Source organism: Lipotes vexillifer, unplaced genomic scaffold (genome assembly GCF_000442215.2).
Source record: "Lipotes vexillifer unplaced genomic scaffold, Lipotes_vexillifer_v1.1 scaffold785, whole genome shotgun sequence".
Classification (NCBI taxonomy): domain Eukaryota; kingdom Metazoa; phylum Chordata; class Mammalia; order Artiodactyla; family Lipotidae; genus Lipotes; species Lipotes vexillifer.
In genome coordinates this window covers 1,220,529-1,248,280 of record NW_006791778.1, presented here as the reverse complement: position 1 = coordinate 1,248,280, position 27,752 = coordinate 1,220,529, and the positions used below count along the sequence as shown (strand labels likewise).

The following is a 27,752-nucleotide window of genomic DNA, read 5'->3' as shown; positions in this document are numbered from 1 at the left end:
GTAGGGAAATTGCTGAAAGCACAATTAAATTGCCAGAGTATATACCACAAGCAACAATTTCCTTTAATTTTTGACAAACACCCAATTTGAAATGATTATATACTTACAAAAACAAACAGAAAAAAGCAAAATCTATAGTTTCATATTCATAAATGTATCTCAAGGTTAAAAGTTTAATGTAATTTAATAGTATAAGTAGTATCATAATCTAATATTTAAAATTAGGATAACCCGTGTTATCCTAATTCAATATGGATCATACACCTAATCCATTTCTATTAGTGTTTACAGTGTAAGGCGGTACATATATTAATGTGCTAAAAACTGTTTTTCAGGTTTTTATTTAATGGACCTTCCTTTCTTAATTATATTTTTTCCAAGAGTATTTGGTTAGAACCAGCACAGGCTAAATTGACAAAGACTAGAGTCTTGATCTACAGTGAGATAGAGTTTTATTTTATAGTAATATTTTGTACTGATTATAGGAAAGAAATGTTAGAGAAAAAGATGAATAGAGATTTGAATTTTGGGATGGAAAATTATGGATCTTCAAAGTATTTTGAAGAGAACAAATGAACCAGTTTTGATTACCTTACTGGAGCTTCAGGATTCATAATGGTCACACTCCTGAAAACACGATCTCTCTTCAAATTTAGTAATTAGAAATGTGAAGTCTTTGTAAATTTGTGGGTTAGGAACCTCTGACTGGGATTTAATTATCTGAGGTGGGGTGTTTTTTTAAGGCTATTTAAGCATAAAATATTAAATTGGCATCAGCCTTTTTACTTTACTCCCAGATTCGATTGATGAAATTACAAATTAAATCTTTTTAACATAATATTAAATATTTAATTGCATAAAGTATTAATCTTTTGAACTGTTACTCAGCTCCAGCTTGAAGGGATGCTAATCATTTCTGGCCGAAGAGCATTAAGCTTAAAGGTAGTCATTCAAATATTCTGACATTCCTGAAATTTGAGAAGAGTCAGCTGGCTGGGTTTCTCCACATTGATAAGAGGCTGGGAAAACTGCTCCTTATCCCTGGGGAAAGATAAGGGATGCCACGTGGTGGTGGTGGTGGTGGTGATAATGATGATGATGATGATGTTGATGTTGATGATATTGAGAGCAACTAAGATTTACTGAGCATTTATTATGTCACACACTGTGCTCTGAAATCTAGACGTACAATCTATAAAAGCAATATGAAAACATTGATTAATTATACCATTTAAATCTTGAAACCTACTTATTGGGGCTTCATCTATACTTAATTCAGGGGTTGGTAGAAGATGACTCTTGAATTTTTGAGGTTGAGTGACTGTAACATGATAGTTATAGTGACTTAGAAGGTGGTAATGAAGTTTATAAAAAGAAGGATGAGCTCAGTCTTGATAGCACTGCAGTAGCAGAAAGAAAAATCTGTCTAAATATACAATAGAGTAGCTGCTGAAAGGTCAAATGTGCTTGGCAGATCTGGAGGTTATTTTTATAAAATTTCTAATCAGGGAATGAAATCCTCCTAGGAAGAATTTCCTAACCTTGATTAAACTTAAGATTTTATAGACCCCCTTGAAATTGCACATAAAATTTTATGTGTGTGTTTGTATGTAAGTATAATTTTCATTAGATTCTCAATAGAGTCTGTGACCAGAAAGTTCCAGGCCAGATGTTAAGACATATTTTGACTGGAGTGACTGAAGAGGTATCCCTGAGACAGGCAATAAATGAGAAGAGTATGAAAGAAAACTAAAATCATCCAGCTAAGAATAAAGCAGATCAAAGATTACCCACAGGAAGATGAGAGTTCATTCTAAGAGGGAAGGAGTATAGAAAAAGAAAAGCAAAAAGCCAGAACTATACTATGATAGTTTTATGTGGTTAGAAGGGAAAGAAGAGCCAGTTAGTGAGAGATGGAGGAAAACCAGACAGACACGGAATCGAACAGGGAGAGATGTTTATTTTGGAAACCAGTTAAGTATAAAATATAATTGAAAGGTCATAAAAGATGAGAACTGAGGAAAGGTAATTGGCTTTAGCCTAGGGAAGTTGCCAGGAACTTTAAAGCAACGTTGGTGGAGTGTGAAACATATCATAAGGGGCTAATGGGTAGATAGTAGTTAGAAAAGGAAGGTAGCCTGAGTCAACCCCTGAAAATATAATAACAACAACAATAGTAATAATCATAGTTGAAATAATAGCAGCTAATGTTTTGAGCACTTGTTTGTGTCAAGGCACCATGAAGAGGTTTTTTTCTTTTTTAATTGCTTTGTTTTCATTTAATCTTTACGTGAGGTGGATTCTATTATTATTCCCATTTTCGGATTACCAAATGAAGGTTTTGGGAGGTTAAGCAATTTGCTTAAGTTCACATAGTTAGCAAGTTTGTAAAGACAGAATTTGAACCCAGGCAGCCTGACTCCTGAGCCTTCAATCTTAGCACCGTACTATTAAATACTAAAAGTACCTACAATACTGTAAAAGGAATGTGGAAGATTTCTATATAATGCTACGAAGTGGAGAAAACAAGGGATAAACATTTTTGTGTGAGATATATATACATATTTTCACATATAAAATGAAACACAGAAAGGGTAAACCAAACACTAATAAAAACAGTTACCTATAGGCAGAGGAAGGAAACAGGGATGGAAGCAAGTCTTCTTAGACTATATCTTATTACATTGTTTGTTTGTTACTTATTTTTGGCTGCATTGGGTCTTCGTTGCTGCTCATGGGCTTTCTCTAGTTGCAGTGAGCGGGGGGCTACTCTTCCTTGCAGTGCGCGGGCTTCTCATTGCAGTGGCTTCTCTTGTTGCGGAGCATGAGCTCTAGGTGCACGGGTGTCACTAGTTGTTGCACACAGGCTCAGTAGTTGTGGCATGCAGGCTCAGTAGTTGTGGCTCACGGGCTTAGTTGCTCCGCGGCATGTGGGATCTTCCCGGACCAGGACTTGAACCCGTGTCCCCTGCATTGGCAGGCGGATTCTTAACCACTGTGCCATCAGGGAAGTCCCTTATTACATAGTTTTAACTTCAGCATCATATTAAACAACAGGTAAGTATTTTACATGATCAAAAAATAAGGTTAAATCGAACAGGAGAAAGAAAAATAACCCCTAATATTTGTAAACAAACACATAAATATACTATCTTTATATCATGTTAGCAACACAACACACAGAACTAGCTTTTAAGTAACTTTAAAAACTTTAGATATTTAAAAGCTTTAGTATTTAGATAAAACAGTATATTCTTAGGACAATATAATCTCAAGATAAAAAGAACTGCAAAGAAATGTTAGCTTTTCAACTTCGTCAGTAATTTTCTTGTTAGTAGTAGTATTAGTATAGCTATTTTGAAACTATTTCATGTATTGTAGGATAAAGCAAGTAATTAATGTTAAGAACCAGGATCTTTTATGTAAGAGAAAAAGAAATACAAATATAAAAATCAAAGAAAAGTAATTCCTGTAATGCCAAATTTGAAAGGGAATGAATTCATTTATTTTTTTTTTCCTCACTTATTTCCTAGTCTGTCCCTGAAAAGGCTTAGAAACAGTACCAACCCAGTAGTAGAAAGTGCCTTGAGCACCCAGATACCATTCCCCAGTAAAAACAACCAAGGCTTCTTGAAAAAAATTACTGATTCCTGGTTGGGGGCAGGAAGTATTCAAGATAAGCATCAGACATTTTTATTATGCCAGAAGGCAACAAATGCATTGTTTCTATGGTCATGTTTTTATAAAAAAAAAAACAGTATAAAGGGGTTCCCACTGGTCAAAGATGGGAAAATTTGAGCATCAAAACGAGCGATGACTGTAGTTGATTGAAATAATAGAACATATAAAAATCCATGCAGTCATTATGATACTTTAGAGAATCATAAAAGAGAGAGAGAAAAAAAAGCAAGCTAAAAAATAAACACAAATCTTAATAGTTATTGGAAGTAGCTAGTGTGCCAACCTCTTACTCTGAAAATTGTTACTTAATGAGGAAGAATTAAGCATTCATACTTCTTGACCTGTTTTAGTTGTATTTCAGGATAACTAAGTAGCCCTTACTGACAGCAGAAGAATTTCATCTAATAAATATAGCAGGAATAAAACAAAATTAGAAACTCACAATTTTGTAACCCCAATGAAATAATTGATTAAGGTACCAATAAATATTAATATTAGTGCTGTGGTCTCAGTGTGGCTCCTTTTCCAATATCTTAAGCTTCCCCTGGGCACCTCTTAAAAATATATGAATTTTTGGGCCCTTTCCAACACCTACTTTATCAGGAACTCTGAAGGTAGGTCCCAGTAATTTGTTGTAACAAACCCACTAAGGGTTCTGATGTACACTGGAGCTTGAGGGGCATATTAGGAGGAAAAGTGAGGAGAATCTTTAATTGAAGGATCAAGATATTACCACTCCCCCACCCCCGAACTCACTGATCAATCTTAGCATTCCTAAAAGCAGGAGAACCACATTATATTTATCCAAGTAGATGCGCCTATGACATATTCTCGCCACCCTCCAAAAAAAATTAAACCTGAATCTATTCTATACTTTATACTTGAATTCCAAATTATAGGAAATATGGAAGATAGAAGAATATGTTAAATAATATCATGGGGAAGCAAAGGACAAATCCAGAAATTCTATAGGACAGCTGACCCAGTTTCTTTAAGAAGTCAGTAGCATGGGAAAAAAAAAAAGGAAGGTGGGGGTGTCAGTGGGGGGCTGCTCCAGAATAAAAGGATTGCAAAGACAAAATAAGCAAATACAAAATATACATCTTATTTGGATCCTGACTCAAATAAACGAGCTGGGGAGATTTGAATTCAAACTGCATATTAGACGGTATTAAAAGAGTTGTTCATTTTGTTAGGTGTGATAATGGTACTGTGGTTGTGTAAGAAAATGCCATTTACTTTAGAGATACGTAAAAAGTATTTAGGGTGAAACAAAATGATTTGCCTTAGGTTACTACAACAAAAAAGAAGAAGGAAGGAAAGAAGGAGAGAGGGAAGAAGGAAGAAAAGAAAGGAAAAAAGGATAAATGAAGCAAGTATGGCAAAATGTTGATAACTTTTAAATCTGGAGGATTCATTGTATTATTGGGTTGGCCAAAAGGTTCATTCGATTTCTTCCGTAAGATGGCTCTGGAAGCACTTAGTTGTCCTTAACTTCATTCAAAACAATTTTGTTAGATTGTATGTGACAGTTGTCACATCAGCATACATTTTAAAAAGACTTATCAAAATTGGTGAATTTTTGTGTAGCCATTTTAATATTAAAGATGGAAGGAAAAAGCAACATTTTCAGCATATGCTTTATTATTTCAAGAAAGGTAAAAACGCAACCGAAATGCAAAAAAAGATTTGTGCAGTGTATAGAGGAGGTGCTGGGACTCATCGAACGTGTCAAAAGTGGTTTGCGAAGTTTCGTGCTAGAGATTTCTCACTGGACGATGCTCCACAGTCAGGTAGACCAGTTGAAGTTGATAGTGACCAAATCGAGACATTAATTGGGAACAATCAATATTGTACCACGCGGGAGATAGCTCACGTACTCAAAAGATCCAAATCAAGCTCTAAAAATCATTTGCACCAGCTTGATTATGTTAATCACTTTGATATTTGGGTTCCACATCAGTTAAGCGAAAAAAACCTTCTGGACCGTATTTCCACATGCAATTCTCTACTTAAACGTAATGAAAACGTTCCTTTTTTAAAACAAATTGTGACGGGCTATGAAAAGTGGACACTACAATAATGTGAAATGGGGGGCTTCCCTGGTGGCGCAGTGGTTGAGAGTACGCCTGCCGATGCAGGGGACACGGGTTCGTGCCCCTGTCCGGGAAGATCCCACATGCAGCGGAGCGGCTGGGCCCGTGAGCCATGGCCGCTGAGCTTGCGCGTCCGGAGCCTGTGCTCCGCAACGGGAGAGGCCACAACAGTGAGAGGCCCGCGTACCAAAAAAAATAATAATAATTAAAAAAAAATAATAATGTGAAATGGAAGAGATCATGGGGCAAACGAAATGAACCACCACCAACCATACCAAAGGCCAGTCTTTGTCCAAAGAAGGTGATGTGTATATGGTGGGATTGGAAGGGAGTCCTCTGTTATGAGCTCCTTCCGGAAAACCAAATGATTAATTCCAACAAGTACTGCTCCCAATTAGACCAACCGAAGGCAGCACTCAACGAAAAGCGTCCGGAATTAGTCAACAGAAAATGCATAATCTTCCATCAGGATAATGCAAGACCACGTGTTTCTTTGATGACCAGGCAAAAACTTACAGCTTGGCTGGGAAGTTCTGATTCATCTGCCATATTCACCAGATGTTGCACCTTGGATTTCCATTTATTTAGGTCTTTACAAAATTCTCTTAATGGAAAAAATTTCAATTCCCTGGAAGACTGTAAAAGGCACCTGGAACAGTTCTTTGCTCAAAGAGATAAAAAGTTTTGGGAAGATGGAATTATGAACTTGTCTGAAAAATGGCAGAAGGTAGTAGAACAGAAGGGTGAATACATTGTTCAATAAACTTCTTGGTGAAAATGAAAAATGTGTCTTTTATTTTTACTTAAAAACCGAAGGCACTTTTTGGCCAACCCAATATTTTCTCTACTTTCATGTATGTTTGAAACTTCTATAATAAAAAATTTTTAATTTAAAATGCAGAAATACTTATTAGGATATATTTATTCCTGTGCTAGCCTTTATCACAGTTTATTGTAATTGCCTGTTTACTTGTCTATCCCAGTATTTCTCAAATTATCAGTATTTCTCAAATTATCAGTACTGAAACACCAATTTTTTTGATTGGCCTATCTGTCACAGACCATGGTTTTTGTAAAAATACAATAAAAATCAGTTACCATAAGAGCAAAATTGGGTGGGGGAGAACATACAAAATATAGCCTTAAAGAGTTTTGTTATTAAAACTAACAAACATAAAATTACATTTCACTTAACAATCAGAACAAATGTAAACATAGGAAAGAAGAATTTTTTTAAACTGTATCCAGTCATCAAAAATACACACATAGGCAATTAGTATAGAGAATTGCTATTACACTCATAAGTTTTTTTTTTTAACATCTTTATTGGAGTATAATTGCTTTACAATGGTGTGTTAGTTTCTGCTGTATAACAAAGTGAATCAGCTATACATATACATTTATCCCCATTTCTCCTCCCTCTTGTATCTCCCTCCCACCCTCCCTATACCACCCCTCTAGGTGGACACAAAGCACCGAGCTGATCTCCCTGTGCCACGCAGCTGCTTCCCACTAGCTATCTGTTTTACATTTGGTAGTGTATATACGTCCATTGCCACTCTCTCACTTCGTCCCAGCTTACCCTTCCGCCGCCCCATGTCCTCAAGTCCATTCTCTACATCTGTGTCTTTATTCCTGTCCTGCCCTGAGGTTCTTCAGAACTTTTTTTTTCTTTAGATTCCATATATATGTGTTAGCGTACGGTATTTGTTTTTCTCTTTCTGACTTACTTCACTCTGTATGACAGTCTCTAGGTCCATCCCCCTCACTGCAAATAAATTTCATTTCTTTTTATGGCTGAGTAATATTCCATTGTATATATGTGCCACATCTTCTTTATCTAGTCATCTGTCGATGGGCATTTAGGTTGCTTCCATGACCTGGCTATTGTAAATAGTGCTGCAGTGAACATTGTGGTACATGACTCTTTTTGAATTATGGTTTTCTCGGGGTGTATCCCGAGTAGTGGAATTGCTGGGTCATATGGTAGTTCTATTTTTAGTTTTTTAAGGAACCTCCATACTGTTCTCCATAGTGGCTGTATCAGTTTACATTCTCACCAACAGTACAAGAGGGTTCCCTTTTCTCCACACCCTCTCCAGCATTTATTGTTTGTAGATTTTTTGGTGATGGCCCTTCTGACAGATGTGGGGTGATATCTTGTAGTTTTGATTTGCATTTCTCTAATGACTTGTGATGTTGAACATCCTTTATGTGTTTGTTGGCAATCTGTATTTCTTCTTTGGAGAAATGTCTGTTTAGGTCTTCTGCCCATTTTTGGATTGGGTTGTTTGTTTTTCTGATATTGAGCTGCATGAGCTGCTTGTAAATTTTGGAGATTAATCCTTTGTCAGTTGCTTCATTTGCAAATATTTTCTCCTATTCTGAGGGTTGTCTTTTCGTCTTGTTTATGGTTTCCTTTGCTGTACAAAAGCTTTGACGTTTCATTAGGTCCCATTTGTTTATTTTTTTTATTTCCGTTTCTCTAGGAGGAGGTGGGTCAGAAAGGATCTTGCTGTCATTTATGTCATAGAGTGTTCTGCCTATGTTTTCCTCTAAGGGTTTTTATAGTGTCTGGCCTTACATTTAGGTCTTTAATCCATTTTGAGTTTATTTTTATGTATGGTGTTAGGAAGTGTTCTAATTTTATTCTTTTACATGTAGCTGTCCAGTTTTCCCAGCACCACTTATTGAAGAGGCTGTCTTTTCTCCATATATTCTTGCCTCCTTTATCAAAGATAAGGTGACCATATGTGCGTGGGTTTATCTCTGGGCATTCTATCCTGTTCCATTGATCTATATTTCTGTTTTTGTGTACTACCATACTGTCTTGATTACTGTAGCTTTGTAATATCATCAGAAGTCTGGGAGCCTGATTCCTCCAGCTCCGTTTTTCTTTCTCAAGATTCTATTCGGGGTCTTTTGTGTTTCCATACAAATTGTGAAATTTTTTCTTCTAGTTCTGTGAAAAATGCCATTGGTAGTTTGATAGGGATTGCATTGAATCTGTAGATTGGTTTGGGTAGTATAGTCATTTTCACAATGTTGATTCTTCCAATCCAACAACATGGTATATCTCTCCATCTGTTTGTATCATCTTTAATTTCTTTCATCAGTGTCTTATAGTTTTCTGCATACAGGTCTTTTGTCTCCTTAGGTAGGTTTATTCCTAGGTATTTTATTCTTTTTGTTGTAATGGTAAATGAAAGTGTTTCCTTAATTTCTGTTTCAGATTTTTCATCATTAGTGTATAGGAATGCAAGAGATTTCTGTGCATGAATTTTGTATCCTGCAACTTTACCAAATTCATTGATTAGCTCTAGTAGTTTTCTGGTAGCATCTTTCAGATTCTCTATGTATAGTATATAAGTTTTTTCTGTTACCATAATTAAGTAGTTTTTTAATGTGAAATGTGTGCTTTTTGCATGTTCTCTTTAGACCTTGTGCATTAATTTGAGCTTGGATTGATAACAGTGCCCCTCATGGGGATGACATACTAAACCTAAACTGATGTAATTTGCAGCCACAGGTTTTGGCCTCAGTTACTTTCTCATCTCTCAGCAAATAGTATAGTTTTGGAGGATGTTTACACTGCAGAAATCATAAAGAGTGGGGAAGATCATAGATATGCTGAAATACTTGCTGAGATTTTCACTTAAGAAGTGAAAATCTCTTTAAATAGTTGGTCTCTTAATCTCTGGAACATGGATGTTGTCATTTTTCTCACTGTGTGTTACAGGCTTATTGACATGTGATGACTGTAGCTTCAAACGGTAATTTTAGGTTCAGATATACCACACCTTTGTTTTTCAGACAGTCCCCTTCCTGCCAGGCTTCAAAGCTTTTTCACCCACTTGGCTGTAGCGGTTCCAGTTTGGACTGATCGCTTCAAAAAACAATTAGTGTAGATTCTACTGTGCTTCCCAAGACTCATTTTGTAGGCAGTAGTTCAGGTTATTTTTCCACATGTATTAACTTGTACTTGTTCACATTGGATCTGTTAGGTTTCTTTGTGTTGTCAAAATCTCAAAAATCTTTCCTACTGACCCTTTGATGCAGAATTTTCAACAGGAAGAAATTTTGTCTATTTGGAGAAGTCAATCATTTGTGAAAAAATTGTCTCATTTAGTGATAGATACAGTTTAAGTAGCATTTGTGTGGAATCTTAGGAAAGGTATTACTAACTAGCCAAAAGATAATCCCTTACAGAAAACGTATTGCATTCCCCTTGGGAATTTCTGTTTGCCCAAGGATCCAATCCTTTATTAGATCTCCCAGCTCATCCAGTATAGAAATGAGGCTCTGGTTTACTCTTTTGAATAGAAAGCACACTGTTCACTTGCCAGTTTACTTAGACATAGTCGCTCTGATAACAGTTTGGACAGTTTGGCTGAAAAGTCTACATATTAGTTCTTAAGTGATCCTTTTTTCCCCTTCACAAGTATGAATGGCTACTGTGTGTGCTCTGTAAAGGCAAAGGGGGGTTGTGACGAGCTGATCATCTTGGTTTGTGATACTAGCAGATACAGAAAAATATACAAAATGTTCACTTACATTTAAAGCCTATAACATGTAGAGTATAGCACTCCTATTCCACACTTCTATAATACTGTTTTTGGAGTGTTTCATGATACCATCCATATTAAGACACTAGTCAGACAAGTATTTAGTAAGTACTTCACCTGTGCTGTTTTGTGCATAATGCTAAGCAGTGTGGGGAGTACAGAAGAGAATGACATGGCCCCTATCCTCAGGAAGCTTAAATGATGGTATCTTTTATTTTCTTATACACAGAATGTTAGATTAGGGCTGTTTGTGTCTGCATGTGCACCCAGATGTGCACGCACATTGAGATATTATATATATACAGATAATTAAAGTGTGAGGCAGTGTGTTATAAGTGATAAGGAGTTCAGAGGAAAGAGATTATTACTACCTGAGTGATGAGGGACTGTTTTAGGGCAAGGTGGCATTTGAGCAGGGTTTTGGAAGGATAGTTAGGATTTCAGTAGGAGTCTAGTAAAGAAGCTTGTTACAGTTTTAAAACAGTTTTATTCAAAGGTTCTAGTTCCAGATCAGCCATTCACTTACCAGTTGTCTGAATTCAGCCAGATTACTTAATGACTCTGATCTTCAGTTTCCTCATCTACAAAATGGGAATTAGAGTAGTAGTTATCATAGAGGGCTTTTAGGAAGATTAAGTGAGATAGTGTGACATGAACATGCTTTATAAACTGTAAAGTACTGTACAAATGTTAGTAAATTTTATAATAAATATTGAGGATGGCATGAGCCAAGACATGGAATTTAAAAACTAGTAAAACCAAAGCCTAGAGCAGAAAATATGTGAAGGTGACTATAAATATTCATTCATTCATACAGTTCCTAACTTCGTAAAATAATCTTAAATAGGAAAGCGTTTCAAGGTTTATGTTGACCCCCTTTCCCTCAAAAGACCATTTCAGAGGGCTTTTAGATCTTCAGGTAAAACTTGAATAAATTGTAATGTTTTTAGTTTTATTGAATTCATACAGAATTAATTCATACAGAATTAATTTTCAAATATACTGCTTTAATATTATAACATAGCACAAAAATAGCTAATGTATCTTGTACAGTATATTTGTTGAAAGAACATGGTTTTGAGAACAAGTCTGCATGTTTTGGGGTATATCAGAATTGCTCCACTGATTAGGAGAACAGGGTGAGAATTATTTAAGTTACTTTCAGGGACCATCGTATCTCCTTTTGCAGGTGGTTTGTACAATAACTTCATGAATGGTTGTTTAAAGGAAAGATATCCCTCGTCTGATGAGATGTCAGAATTTATTCATGTTCTTCGTTTTAAATAAATTTTATTTTTTAAATGTGGTTAGGAAAAATATTCAATAAATTTTTCAACAAAGAACAGAGAGAGTGTTTGGGCTTTAAAAGACATTTTTTTAAATTGAAGTATAGTTGATTTATAATATGATTAGTTTCAGGTTTACGACATATTGATTCAGTATTTTTACAGATTTACCCCATTTAAAGTTATTACAAAATATTGACTATATTTCCCTGTGCTGTACAATATATCCTGGTTGCTTGTTTATTTTATACATGATAGTTTGTATCTCTTAACCTAAAAAAGCATTTTGAATTGTACTGTGAATATTATGCCAGTTGCTATTGTCTGGTCTTGGGCTCTCTCCATGTATCTGGGCTCCAGTGAAAATATGATTGGAATTACTTTTCTCAGGGCAAGGAACTTGGAAAACAGCGTTTTACTTGAACACTAACTCTCATTATTAAAAGAACTTTTTTTGTTGTTTGTTTACTGTATGATATCACTTATATGTGGAATCTAAAAAGTACAAGAAACTAGTGAATATAACAAAAAAGAAGCAGACTCAGATATAGGGAACAAGGTAGTGATTACCAGTGGGGAGAGGGAAGGAGGGAGGGGCAATATTAGGGGTAACGGGATTAAGAGATACAGACTATTAGGTATAAAACAATCTACCAGGATATATTGTACAACACGGGGAATATAGCCTATATTTTATAGGCTAACTATAAATGGAGTATAACCTTTAAAAATTGCGGATTACTATATTGTACACCTGTAACTTACATGATATTGTACATCTACTATACGTCAATTAAAAGAAAAAGACCAACCCTCTCATTTTATGATTGAGGAAGTTGAGGCACAGAGAGGAAAAGGCACTTAGCCAAGGCCTTGAACTTGAGTCTCTGTGTGCTGTATTTCCCTTCATTCATTCTTTTATTGTTATTGTTATTAACTAATTTTGAGATTCTAAAAGAACTTTTTGAGGGAAAAAAAAGAATCCTGAATACTAATAGGGGGGGTTTTTGGTGTGTGTGAATAATTCTCAATTCTTTCTTCTTTTACAGACTACCTTGCTAATCACGGCCGGTTAAATGAGTCTGAGGCGAGGCGCAAATTCTGGCAAATCCTGTCTGCTGTTGATTACTGTCACGGTCGGAAGATTGTGCACCGTGACCTCAAGGCTGAAAATCTCCTGCTGGATAACAACATGAATATCAAAATAGCAGGTAACTGGGACACAGCTGGCTCTAACATGATCACATATGAGCCATGGCACTCAGGGTGCAGAAACAGACCTTCAGGCAGAGATTCAGGAGCCTCCACCCATGACATCAAGCTCTCTCAGAGTGTATTTTATTCATTTCCTTAGTCCTATGTGTAATAATGAAAAGTAAGGGAAATAAGTTCCTTATCAACGCACACCGTGGCAGGACTACAACTGGGGTCTGATTTGTATCCTCAGTCTGATTTGTGTTCAGGCCCCTTTGTGGCACTCCACTGAGTGTATGAGTGATTGGAGGGGCTGATAGGGCTGGAGGAGTAGCATAGGTTGCTGGGCTCTACCCTGCTCTCTTAATTATGACTGGTGGCTGCAAAGAGATTGTAGACAGAAGAATGACAAAGGAGGTAACAGCAATAGAATGAGAAGCACCTTGCCTTCTTCTGATACAATAGGGTTTTGATTTATAACATGGAGACTAAGGATTATTTTGCTAGTTTTCCTTCTACCCTTTTCACAATTGGCAAAATCTTTTATAAATATTTTATATTCCAAGTTTCCTTTTTCACATGGTCAAAACTCTCATTCAGTCAATAAATATTTATATGTCAGGTACTGTGCTATGCTAGGTACTAAGGATACAAATCAAAAAGTCATTTCCTGTGATCTTAAAAGTCTGGTGGGGAAATAAGAATAATGAAAATACAATATAATAGTTGCCAAAAAATATATGTACAGAGTGCAATAGGAATATAGATGTAGGAACATCAGTCTATCTCAGAAGTCAGGAAGCTGCACAAAGAAGGAACTCTTTGAATTTAGGCTTGAGAGATGAGTTAGAAGCTTGCCAGGGAGATAAACAGAAGTAGGACAGGTGAACTGTGTAAATAACCACAGGTACAAGAGAGAGAAAGAGATTGAAATTGTAATGGTGGGGAACCATTGCTCAATATTAGTTAAATGTAAAATCTGTAGTTATGGGGGATTGATACAGGAAGAGCAGGTAGGCGAAGATCAGAATATGAAAGGTCTTGAAGGCCATGAAAAAGATTTTAGAGTTTATTCTGTAGGTAATAGGGAGTATAGCCTATTGGAAATTTTAGGGCGGGGATGGAGGTGAAGTGGGACTGGGACAAGATGATTAGATTTGCATGTTAGAAAGATGTCTCTCTGGCAACAGAGTGAAGATAGATGGGAGATGGGGGTGAGACTGAAGACAGGAAGACTAATCAGGAACCTAATGCAGTAGTCCAATTAAGAAAATGTGGGTGTGTGCTAGAGTACAGCAGTAGAGGTTGTAGGTGTGGGAAGGAGAGAGAGAGATTTATTCTGGTTAGGGTTTGGAAGAAAATAAGGGGCACAAAGCAAAAGCTTAGCAAAGTTGTAAGTGGTGGTGTTTTGTCTTAGGGTATTAAAGAGGGACAGAGGCATCCACATGAGAGAAGCTGACCAAGAAGTGGTTGACTAGCTAGGTTGGATACTCACTGGACTCACTAAGTTTAGGGAGAAAACAACTGCCTTAGTTTGCTGCTCTGTGGTATAAAATATAAGTGAAATGCCTCTGATTTGTACATTTAACTGGTTTATTTCTATGCCATTTATCATTCATTTTCAACTTGGGCATTTTAGGGAAGGCAAATAATTTTTACTTACTTTAACTTTAATTTTAATAATTAATTTTAAACGCCAATGTCACATTTGTTTCAGGGAAGTGATGGATTTTTCATTCTGTAGTCTGTGATTTTTTTTTTTTTTCCCTAATGGAATTGCCTGAATAAGAGTGTTTTTAAAGTTAATTTGCTACATTCCCATTATATATGAAGATTTGTACTGATTTATCTTTTTTGTTTTAAAAATACAGTATTAGTGTTTCTGTAATTTATAACGTATGTTCATTTCTCCCAGTTTTCCTTCTTCTTTTGGCCCTTCCATTGGTCTCATTCATTTCACTCCTTTTTGCAAACTTTCTGTAGTGCACTTCACTGTAATTTTTTTACTTCTCCTTGAAAGCATCAGCTGCCTTAAAATTGTCCTTCTCAGAGAGGACTCTTGTTTTTTTGAAGTTCTTTACTCTGCAGAAAGAAGGGGAAACCCCTACTTCACCTTTACATTCCTTTATTGCCAAAACAAAACTTTCACAGAAACAATACCTTAGGGGCTTCCCTGGTGGCGCAGTGGTTGAGAGTCCGCCTGCCGACGCAGGGAACACGGGTTCGTGCCCCGGTCCGGGAAGATCCCACGTGCCGCGGAGCGGCTGTGCCCGTGAGCCATGGCCGCTGAGCCTGCGCGTCCGGAGCCTGTTGCTCCGCAACGGGAGAGGCCACAACAGTGAGAGGCCCCCGTACTGAAAAAAAATAACAACAAAAAAAACAATACCTTAAAGGAGTTCTGGGAGTCATTTCAGGCAGAGAAAGAAAGGTTAGAGGTGGGAGTCATACGCTATAGGAATTAGAGTGTCAAAATAGAACATCAAAAAACCTTGCAAACAAAATATGCAGAATATTCCATTAAGGTTATAACCAAGTTTTGCCTGGCTGTAATAATGTCTTCTATAATTCTAGCCTATAGTATAGGTAGATAAACCCAGTATTTCTATCATTAAGTGAAATCTAATTATTTGTTTGTTTTTGCTATTTTTATTTTTGAATATCTGAAATTCAAGGCCTTCTAATTTTTATCTAGAAGACAGGTAAAATCTCAGAGACCTAAAGTTGTTCTCTCTGGTTAAGCTAGTATCACAGCTAACATTTATTGAGCCTTCATTATTTGCAGGTACTCTGTTTTCAGATGAAAAAACTGAAACACAAAAGAGATTAAATAACTTCCTAAGGCAATTCAGATAATAAGTAGCAGACCTGGAATTCGAGCCTAGATCTCTCTGACGACAGTATCTGGCTTCTTCCACTGCACCATGTTGTATTTTCTAAACATTGTTTGTCAGTTATTCCTCAAGGAGTACTCACTAACTGAATTCTGGGTTCCATCATTCTATATTTATACATTTAGTGTCCTTAATTCCATATCTCACAAGTGGATACACACACACACATACATGTACACGCAGTATAGCTAAGCGTTCAAATTTCTTATTGCCCACATTTTTTTCGCTGTCATCCTCACCACCATTTACCCCAAATTTTAGCAAATGTTTATTAATTATCGACTATGCTCCTGGGCTAAATCCTGGAGATTCAAATACTTCAGGACAAAAACAACAGCAATACAAAAACACTCAACTCTGCTCTTACCTTAAGGAGTTAATCCAGAACCAGACCTTTAAGTAAATATAACATAAAAAGATAACTGTCATACAGGCTATGAGGCTGGGAGGAAGACTAACTTGCCTGGAAGAATCCGGGAAATTATTGGCTAAGACTTGATTAAGAAGGAGGCATTTGTGGTGGGACTGGAGGAGAGAAGGAGAAAGGAGGAGAGTTTGTTGAGGGGGTGACGTAGGGATGGCAGCTCCAGGCAGATGGATCAGCACGTGCAAAGGCAGGCAGGCCAGAGAACTCAAAGTGTGTAGGGAAACTACAGACCATGGCTAGTGGAGCATAAGTGCCAGTGAGGAATGACAGGAAAAGAACCTGGACAGGTAGGCAGAGCCAGATCATGGAGGATTCCACATGTCATCAGAAGTTCAGATGTGTTCCAATGCTGTAAAAGAACTTCTCCAGGGTATTTATTTTTATCCACAGATTTTTATAACTTTTTTATGGCCCTGCTTCCCTTTAAAAATATCATCTTCTGATCTCTGAGGATTCTCCTTGAATTTTAAAGAAATCTAATACATGTAGGAAAGATGGGGCTCCATGGAAAAATTACAAAACCTCAGAATAAAGTACAGAATTATTCTCTTATATTATACTATCTCTGTTTATTCTGCTTATGAAGATCTCTTTAATTGCTAAATGGGCTGAATAAATGAACTGTTTTAACCATCTTGTATGTTGAAGTTGAAGAGAAGTGCAAACCAAAACTAGATTTAAATTAAAACATTTGTCTCTGTTTATAAGACAGAAAATGGAATAGAAGGATCAGACGTGGTTCATTTTAATAAATACAGAAACTTGGTTTTGAAATCAGCGTCTCGTTTATGCTCCTCCAGCGGGTAAAAACTTCACACACTGGTGGGCCATGAATTCACCCACACTTGTGTGTGCTCATCGCCTCTATTATGAGACCTACAGCCATCGCAAAATACGAGTGTTAGGATATTCAGAGTAAGAGGCAGAATGCAAAGAAATTTTGGCTTTCATTAGTTTATTTTATCTATAAATGTATTTATTTACTTTTGGCTGCATTGGGTCTTCGTTGCTGTGTGCGGGCTTTCTCTAGTTGCAGTGAAGGGGGGGCTACTGTTCATTGCGGAGTGCGGGCTTCTCACTGTGGTAGCTTCTCTTGTTGCGGAGCACGGGCTCTAGGCGCGCGGGCTTCAGTAGTTGTGGCACACAGGCTTAGTTGCTCTGCGGCATGTGGGATCTTCCCGGACCAAGGCTCGAACCCATGTCCCCTGCATTAGCAGGCGGATTCTTAACCACTGCACCATCAGGGAAGTCCCTTTCATTGGTTTTGATAATTGCAGTACTGTTTCCTCCACGCTATTTTGGCTACAACTATTTAGGCATTAACTTGAGAGTAAATAGATGAAGGACATTTAGTTTTATTCTTCAACTTTTCTAATCTGAAATGTTTATAATGAATACTTAGATAAGAATTAATATGTATGAATTACTCGGAGGAGGTTTTCAGAAAATATCACAATTCAAACAAGACTTCTCGTAAAGAATGTGGAGTTTGATATCAGACAGTACTGGTACAAATTCTGGCTGTGCCATTAGTAGCTCTGTGACCTTGGGCTGATTAATTAACCTCACTGAGCCTAGGTTTCCAAATCTGTTAAACAGAGATTAATCCATTTCTCAGGAACATTGTAGGGATTAGTGATAATGTTAGACACAGAGAGGTCATAGGTAAGATTATGGGCTCTAGAGCCAGGCTACCTGGATTTGAACCCTGGCACTGCACTTACTAGCTGCATAACCTTGGACACATTACCTAACCTCTCTGTCCTCAATTTCCTTATCAGTTAAGAGGGAATGACAGAAGTTCATATCTCATAGTGGTTATTAGTTAATATTTGCAAAGTTCTTAGAACAGTGCCTGGTACATAGTTAGTGCTAGCTAAGGTTTTGTTAAATAAATTGGGGGCTTTTTGTTTTGTTTTTTAATATATTTATTTATTTACTTATCTATTTTGGCTGTGCTGGGTCTTAGTTTCGGCATGCAGACTTCAGTTTCAGCATGTGGACTTCTCAGTTGCGGGATGCAGACTCTTAGTTGCGACATGAGGGCTCCTTAGTTGTGGCATGTGAACTCTTAGTTGTGGCATACATGCGGGATCTAGCTCCCCTGACCAGGGATCGAACGCAGGCCCCCTGCATTGGGAACACGGAGTCTTACCCGCTGGACCACCAGGGAAGTCCCAAATAAATTGTTAATTAAGGTTCCTGGCACCATGTAAACACTCATAAAAGGTAGCTATTATTTGTATTCAGTGTATAATTGATTCCATGTGAAAACAAATTCTGAAAAGTTTGATAGCCATATAACCCCCCCACACCGTGTCTTTTTTTTTAATTACCAAGGTTTAAAGCCTTATTAATACAAATCTCAGAGGTACAAGGAAAGTTTATCATTTATATTCTAAATTGTCTCTGCTTGATGTAAATTAATTTTTTTTTCTTGGAGGGACCTTCAGTGTAATTAGTAATGTGAAATAAGCCTGATTAATCTGACCTGTGCATCACAAGTCACTTGTCTTTAGCCCAAGAGGAATGCTTCCTTTCTGAATTGACCTATGATCTCTGAGTAGCCCATCATCTCTCATGATTGCTTCTAACAACCTTCCTGCTTATTTGAAGACCTTGAGACACGGTTTCTGTATATATAATTCTAGTTTTGTGCCCTGGAACCGAAAAAGGGTGGGAGAGGATGAAGCAGGTTTTGTTAGTAAAATATTTATTAAAAGTCTTCCATTTGTTGTCCTCCTGCCACTAGTATTATGTAAAATGTGCAAAGAGCTTTTGCATCAGCAAACACAATGAGGCCTTGTCTTTATCCTTCAAGCCTACTTAGCACTAGCCACACATTAAGCCTGGAATATGGAAGACAGCTCAAAGGGTTTTGTTTCCTTTTGTTTTGTGTTTCCCCTCTTCACCTCCCTCTGCCTCCCCCACTCCATTTTGGGCTAGGAAGAGCGTTTACTTGCTTCTTAGCTCACTGAACTCTCTCATTGAACAAATAGATGTCTCACAGTGGTCAGCAGGATCACATTTCATCTCAACTGTGATGATTGTTCTTGTGTCCCCCTGTCAGGTAGGGAGGGAGTGACTGGTGTTTGGAAGTAAACTGTGCAGCTGGCCTCTTGCTGGTGGGCAACAAGGTATGCAGTGACGTCAGCGTTGGCTGATCGGTATTCAGTTTGTGCAGTGGGTCAGCTCCATCTCCACACTCTACTACCTTTCATTTGTCCGCTTTCATTTCCTCATAATTGTCTTCTTCGTTCCTATTATAATAACTACAAAAGATGTGTAACTCTTCAGCAAGACTGGATATCTGAATTCTACTGGTAATTTTAGAAACAAGGATAAATTTAACCCTAAAACCATCTGCTTCTCTGTAGGAGGATTTTTAAAATTATAAATTAGACATTATAACACACTGCTGAAGATTAAAAATTGCCTTGGTTGTGTTGATTCCTAGAAATCATTTACTTTCTCTTAGCTTGAAGACTGGTTTTCAATGTTTTGGTTGCTTTTTTCCTTTTTAAAATAATGACTTAAATTGTTTACCTAACGACTTCTATTTAGTCTTTGTTATTTAAATATTAAATCTTGAAAGTATTTAGTAATTATAATTATTTTGCAACAATAAACAGCGACAAACTGTTTAACATCTGTATCTTTTTCACAACCTCCGTTTCATTCTTTATTTCCTGGCTACTGGAAGAGTGGTTTGGGGACCAGCATGACCATCACTTGGGATGTCTGTTAGAAATGCAGACTCTCAAGCCCACCCCTAGGCCTACTGAATCAGAATCTGCAGTTTAGCGGGTTCCCCAGATGATTTGTATGCATGCTAATGTTTGATCTATTTCACTCCGACAGTATTCACTAATGTGCTTTGTTCCCATCGGACAGTAATCAGCTTATTTACTCTGTGTAAGGCCCTGTTATTCCTAAAACGTTAGCCCTTTGCTAATGACGATTGGGCACTGATAATTTATGTAATTTAGTGACGGCAGTAATAATAATTGATTTTTGTTATCAGGAAGATTCAGGTCAGTCACTTTCGAAATATAAAGCAGAAAACAATAATAGTAGTTCTAATACTGTTTTCAGATATATCCATGGTCTATTACTAGTTAGATAAGAGGTAATTAGAAGACTCAGCTTTTAAGGCCAAGTTGATTTCCATGAGTCAGTCAACACTAATGAATCTGTTCTGTGGTTAGAGACTTTACCCCAAACACTCTCTTCTATCAACATTTTAGGCCACACAGAAACCAGGTGAGAAAATATGGATATATCAGGAAATCTCAAAACTAACGTTAAAATAAAAACTTGGAGTACATGCCTTAACGTTGTAGGGATAGGAACATAAATCATCTTCACATGAAAAGGACAAGATGTGTCTGTTTTAACACATTCTTAAAATCAATATAGATTTCTAAAATGAATGTAGGTGTGTATTTGACATTTACTTTGCAAACATCTTAATTATTCCCATTCATTTATTAAGGATGCTTTTAACATAGCATTCAATATTGTAGAGATGAGAAAGCCCGCACTTGTCGACTTCTGCTAGCAGAGGGATAAATTAGAAAATCTCTCATCTCTGTATAATGTAAAAGATTTTTCCTGAGTTTATAACAGCCTTATCTCCAATTTTAAGTTGGATTAAACTTCTCTTACTATGAGGCCTTACAACAAAAAAAATAAAAACAACTTCTCTGACTAGTGACGTTCTTAGAACATCTGTGGTATAGTAAAAAGAAAAAAGAACACCTGGCTTGGAGTTCAAAGGCCCTGTATTTGAATACTGTCTAAGCTACTTGCAGCTGTAGATATTTGGGCAATTCAGTTAACTACTTTCAGCTTCAGTTTCCCCCTTTGTAAGGTAAGGACATTCATACCTCACAGGGCTGTCATCATGATTAAATGAGATAATATATACAAAAATACCAAGTGTGTAATGCCTAGTCCAAAGTAGGCAAGACATAAATGGTTTTGGGATTTGATTATAACTCATACACCATGTTGAAGGACTAGTTGTCATTTTGTTTCAGAAACTTCTTATGATTTCATATCTTAAAATTGTGAAGCTAAGAGGTTCTTTGAGAAAGATTTGTCTTTTCCCTACTGTGCTCAAGAAATGTTGAAAATCTTGATTGATCTGACAAATTCAAGGTATGTTATGAGTGAGAGTTCAAGCAATTACTCCCACCAATTACTCCCATACAAATGACAAATTACCACAGAGGAAAAAAACTTCTTTATACCTTCAAAACTTTGTCAGTTGTTTAGTCAATCAGGTATGAATAAAAAATAATAATAGTAAATAATAGTAAATAAAAATAGTATCAAAATAATGCTAGTCTGAACCCTGAATTGGAGTGAGAAGTATCAGTATGAATTCATGGGTTATTGTTTTTTCTTAATACATATACATATAGACAGGCACAAAAACAAATATAGGAGTGTGTGTGTGTGTGTGTGTGTGCACACTGATAAGCATTCATGTGTATATTTCCTCTGTTTGATGACAGGGCCTAGACTCAGTGACAGCCCAGTTGCAGTGAGTACATCTAGGTCTTAGTCTTGGTTTCTAAATACCATTCCTCTGTAAAAGGAATCAGGGTGGGCTTTCCTGGTGGTGCAGTGGTTGGGAGTCTGCCTGTCATTGCAGGGGACGTGGGTTCGTGCCCCGGTCCGGGAGGATCCCACGTGCCGCAGAGCGGCTGGGCCTGTGAGCCATGGCCGCTGAGCCTGCGCGTCTGGAGCCTGTGCTCCGCAACGGGAGAGGCCACAGCATTGAGAGGCCCGTGTACCGCAAAAAAAAAAAAGGAATCAGGGCTCCTTGGAAAAGCGGTTGATTCCTGGGATGGGGCAGGAAAGTACAAGATGAGCCTGGAACATCTTCTGGTACCAAGAGATAAGAAAATACTTAAAATGAAATTTTAAAAGGTTGGGGGCATGTTGAAAGGATACAGGAGCCAACCTGAATTAGCTCCTAGTGGCCAAAGCTGGAACTATGTAAGCATCAAAATAAATAACAATAGTATTGAATTATAACCCAAAGAATAAAATAAATACTTATGATGAATATAATATAGCAGTATTGTAAAAAATAAACATAGTTTAATGAATAAATAAATAAGAGGGGAAGAAGGGACAACTCTTGAAGAATTGTAATTAATAACTGTAGAAGGAATGAGGGAAATGAAAGCTCACCGTTAGAACACCACAGTAATTGTTGCTGCAATCAAGATCTGCCAACGAATGCTAAATTAATGGGTGAAAGTTTAAGGAGAAACAGGGTATATATAGACTCAGTATATCTTTAAAATATTTATTAATCTCAAGGGGAAAAATAGTAACTTTATAATGGGGTAACCCAGAAGACACCACCTTAATCCATAGATCAAGGTTAACTCCACCAATAATTAAGCCATAATACCTGCACCCCATCATATGATGCCCTGAGAAGAGCACTTCACCTCTGTGATGTTCTTCCCAAAAAGCAATCATTTTAATCTAATCATGAGAAAACATCCAGCAAACCCAAACTGAGAGACAGTCTACAAAATACCTGACCAGCACTGGTCATGGTCAAGAAAGACAAGGAGAGACTGAGGAAATATTAGAAATTAGAGAAGACTAAGGAGTCATGACAACTAAGTGCATTGTGGAACCCTGCAGTGAGAGAGGACATTAGAGAGAACACTGGTGAAATCTTAATGAAGTCCATGGTTTAGTTAATAGTACTGAATCAGTGTTACTTTTTTTTAATTAATTAATTAATTATTTTTTTTGACTGTGTTGGGTCTTCGTTGCTGCGCGCAGGCTTTCTCTAGTTGTGGCGAGCGGGGGCTACTCTTCGTTGCAGTGCACGGGCTTCTCATTGCGGTGGCTTATCTTGTTGCAGAGCAAGGGCTGTAGGTGCGTGCGGGCTTCAGTAGTTGTGGTGTGCAGTCTCAGTAGCTTGGCTTATGGGCTCTAGAGCGCGGGCTCAGTAGTTGTGGCACACAGGCTTAGTTGCTCCGAGGCATGTGGGATCTTCCCGGACCAGGGCTTGAACCCGTGTCCCCTGCATTGGCAGGCGGATTCTTAACCACTGCACCACCAAGGAAGCCCAGTGTTACTTTCTTAGTTTTGATAATTTTACTAATAGAGTTATGTAAAATGTTAACATTAGGGGAGTAAGTTGGATAATGGGCATAGGGAATTCTCACTTTATTGTTGTAACTCTTCTGTAAAACTATTTGGAAATTAAAAGTTAAAAATATCAAAGTGAATCCAACATAGCATGGCATACATTCTATGACAGAGAAACAGGAAGCAAAAAAGTGTCTTAGGGATATAGCAGCCATCATTTGAGGTATTAACTTGTAGATCAGAACATTTGAGAAGACATTAAACTAGACATTAAACTTTCCTTTCCAGCAAAGCCAGGCTGGGTCTGGGTCTAGCATAGAGAGGAATGCCTATGTGACTGTTTTCATAATGTCTTTCAAAAGTCAGGTGATAATGTGGGGTCTTTGATTATTCTCTGTTGTTATGAGACTACCTTCTGTGTTTGCACAGTGGTTGACACATGTATGCACTCAAATGTTTAATGAAGGAAGCAATGAATTTGGTTGGTGTGATGAAACATTAAATAACCATTCCACATGAATAAATAGTGATAAGAAGGAAATCCTGGGACTTCCCTGGTAGTCTAGTGGCTAAGACTCCACACTCCCAATGCAGGGTGCCCAGGTTTGATCCCTGGTCAGGGAACTAGATCCCACATGCTGCAACTAAGAGTTTGCATAACACAACTAAAGATCCCGCACGTGGCAACTAAGACCTGGAGCAGCCAAATAAATAATAAATTTTTAAAAAAACATTAAAGAAAAAAATCCTGCATAGCTCTGCCGTTTTCGTATTTCATCCCTCTTGCTCTCCCCTCATTTCACTATATGCTTTTAGGCAGAAAGCTGCAGACTATGAATGAAGCAAATTGTCCAGATTCCTGTGAAGAAATAAAAAGGCTTTTATTTTTAAGTGTTTTTCCATTGCCACTTCTTAAACCTGACAATTATTAACCTGCTCAAAAACAGCTACATATCACTGTACCAGAGAAAGACATAAAGGTGGTTAACAGTGAGAGCTCTGTAGTCAGACTTGGTAAGTCTGCAGTTTAGTGTAACCTCCAGCAAGGTACTTAACTTTGTACCCTCACTCTCTCCTAAAATAAGGATACCTCATGGGGTTACTAAGAAGAAATTATCTTAGGAGAGCTTAGGTCAGCTTCTGACACTTTTAAATGACACGATGACAACATATTCATTCAGCAAACCTTTGTTGAACAGCTGCTGTGTGCTGACAGCATACTAAGTCCTAGGCGAACAGACATATATCATTTCCCCCTTCTCTACTCTCAAGGAGTTTAGTCTGATAGAGAAGACAGATAAGTAAAACAAGAAGAATTGCTATTCTCTTCTGTTGAGTAGCTTACTCAGTGGCTACTGTTTATTGAGCACCTGCTTTGTTTCAATAGCATGCCTAAAGCATTATTATGTTATCTACTTATGATGTAAGTGTACTTATCTACATATACTCACTTATTGTGAGTATATGTTACTCATAATAACTTTGTGAAGTGTAGACATTGTCCCCATTTTGCAAATGAGGAAACCAAGGCTCTGAGAAATTAAGTAATTTGCCCGAGATCACACATCTAAGAAGAAAACCCAAGATTTGCCTGACTCCAAAGCTTTCCTTAACCCATACATCAGATGATTACAAATAAAATATTTAAGTGCTTTGACAGGGTTATAGAAGACATCTACATAAATGCTATTATAATAATTTTAATGAACCTGATTTTCTTTCGGTGCTTCTCTTAATGTTCCTACAGACTCAAGTTCCTGTTTTCTTCAGTTACCTACAGGAAATAGAAGTAACATCTGTTTAGTACCCTTTTTCTTCTAAGGTAACCGGACGCTTTCTTTGTCCCAGATGTGTACAGCCAAGGTTGACACTAGGCTACTACAGGCACCATGGTGCTTTCCTAGTTTTTGCTCTCTTCCTGCCTATGAAGTGTCCAGTGAGAAAGCCTAGGGGAGTAAAGAGTCCAGGCCGCCTTCCTGACAGACCTCTGTCCCAGTCACTCTTTGAGTTCGTTCTACAAGAGTCAGGGGAGGTTCAGAATGAAGGAGTTCTGGAATGGCTCTGTGAGACGTTAAAACGTTCCAGTGCTATTTAGAGAGTATTCTCAACTTACATGTGCTAAAGCTCATCCTGTGATTACGGTTTAAAGTACAGCAATTATTGGACCTATTTCATGATCTCCAAACACACTTCCCAGAGCTTCTTGGGCTTTTCTGTGTGAGTGAAAGTAACATTTTCCTCTTTAAATGTTATTTGAACATCTAGTCCTTGGATCGTTTGAGAGTATAGTTTTTCTAGAAAATTAGAAACACCTATCAATATGGACACATGGGTTGTGATGTGATGTGAGTGGTTAGTCCTACAGGTGGAATTGAGAAGATAAGACCTCTCTGACAGTCATTTTGGAAAGCCGAGTGTAAGACTGAACTTCAGTTACGTTGTGGAGGGAGGTGTTCTCGTCGCCTCGTACTCCTGGATGCCAAGGACAGGCCACAGCTGTGTTCCGCCAGGTTTAGATGCACCATCTCTTTCCCCACATGCACCATCTTTTCTCTTGTGAACCCTTAAGCTTCTCCACACTGTCTTTACCCTTCCTGTGTATTTTCTTAGGACCCTTTTCTCTGAAAGGCAGTAATTGGTAATGATGGCTTTGGTAGCTGACACTTCACATCTACTGTGCTCCAGGCATTTTACATTCTTAGTCTCATTTAATCCTCACAGTACCCTATCTGGGTAGGTGGATTATGCCCACACTTATAGATATAGAAAATAAGGTTCAGGAATATTAAATAATTTACGTAGGGGCCTTGAGGCTAGGAAGTGGCAAAACTGGAAATCAGCTGTAGATCTCCCTAACTTCATAGGTCGTACTCTGCCATGAGGCTGTGGTGTTGGGGATCATGACTGTTTCTGTTACTACTGCTTATGTCAGGGAGCTAAGAGAATGCCTCCCCTAAGGTACAGAAGCGCACCATAGTCTCAGGGTGTGAGTGGAGTGTGAGTTTCTGTTAACTCATTGGATCCCCATAACAAGCTGCTGACTACGATGTTTCAGTGTTACAACTGGGGAGACTGAGGCTCACAAAGACTGAACACATGTCACACAGCCAGTCAGTCTGGTGCCAGAGACTTGTTCCAGTCCCCTTGGGGCACCACCGAAAGCTCACTCTCCAAGCACTGCGTACACCAGCCAGAGTAGAGCCAGTTCCCATCACTGAGGTGTATCCTTCAGCCAGGAGTCTGTTGCAGCATGAGACATTTTGGCTCTAACTTACAAAACAACATGAATTTGTTCCTTCACTAAGACCATGTGACTATGTGAAGGCTTGGCAAAAGAGCACAAGCTTGCATTTTTACCAAATCTCACTGCATTTGTCTTCCACTGTAACTTTCATGCATATTGAAGGCAACTGAGTACAGTGTTTCCAGAGGGCATGCTGTTTATCAAAGCTGCAGATTCATTGTGACTAATATCATAAGGAGAAGGCCATTAACTATTTTGAAGTATAATGCCACCGCATTCCATAAATGAGTAAACAAGTGATATTGGTGATAGGTGGCCTGTGGCTGGGCCACATGGCCATTGCATGTTAATGAGCTATTCAGATGAGTATCTGCCTAATTCAGGATGTGCGGGCCAACACTTAGAGAGTTGTTACTTAGGAAACACTGTCCTTAGTTGCCTTAAAATGTTATATTTATCTTGCTAGCCTGGGGCTGTGAGAGCAGCCGGTCCCTTGGTTGTGTTTAGGTAAATATCTTAGAGTTTTACTCATTTGTTTCTTTTTTTATAAACCATATAAGCTCAAGAGCTCTTAATCATGGAGTAATTGAAATTCTAAGATTATCAAATTCAAGTTGATTGTCCATATCAGTGGATTTTTCTTTCAGCCTTAAAAATACAAGAGATAAAGTCTTTTTCCAGCCTCTCGCTCATTCTCTTTGAGAAGAAAACTTAATTCATTAACACATTCATTCAACAAATATTTACTGAATACTTAATATTTGCTATTCATTGTGCTAAGTGCTAAGGAAACATCATAAGATACATGCCATCGCATTCTCACAGAGTGAATAGTGGTGATATTGTTAATGTAGCATATTATAAAATTATTATGAGAAATTCAGTATAGTTTGAGAGCACAGATGAAAGTAACATTTATTTCCATCCCAATAGATTTCGGTTTTGGAAATTTCTTTAAAAGTGGTGAACTGCTGGCAACATGGTGTGGCAGCCCCCCTTATGCAGCCCCTGAAGTCTTTGAAGGGCAGCAGTATGAAGGACCACAGCTGGATATTTGGGTATTTCTTTGCTTTGCTGTGTTAAATGCATCTATAATGATAATACTTGGTACTCTGGCCCATCTCGGAATCTCTCGGTACCTAACACATAGTCAATAGTTCATACTTTGCCTGTCCACTGGACTAAAATTAGTCAGAGCATCTTGAATTAGATTCTAGGAAAGAATTTCTAGGGAAAG

General features: G+C 37.7%; 1 protein-coding gene across 1 annotated transcript in view; it reads left to right on the top strand.

Annotated features, from left to right (window-relative positions):
• The window catches only part of SIK2 (salt inducible kinase 2), a 130,013-nt gene that overhangs the window by 72,145 nt on the left and 30,116 nt on the right, over positions 1-27,752 (top strand). Inside the window, exons 4-5 of the mRNA XM_007464661.1 lie at positions 12,678-12,839; positions 27,449-27,573. Coding sequence (XP_007464723.1) covers positions 12,678-12,839; positions 27,449-27,573 — 287 coding nt within the window. The remainder of the gene's footprint in view (positions 1-12,677; positions 12,840-27,448; positions 27,574-27,752) is intronic.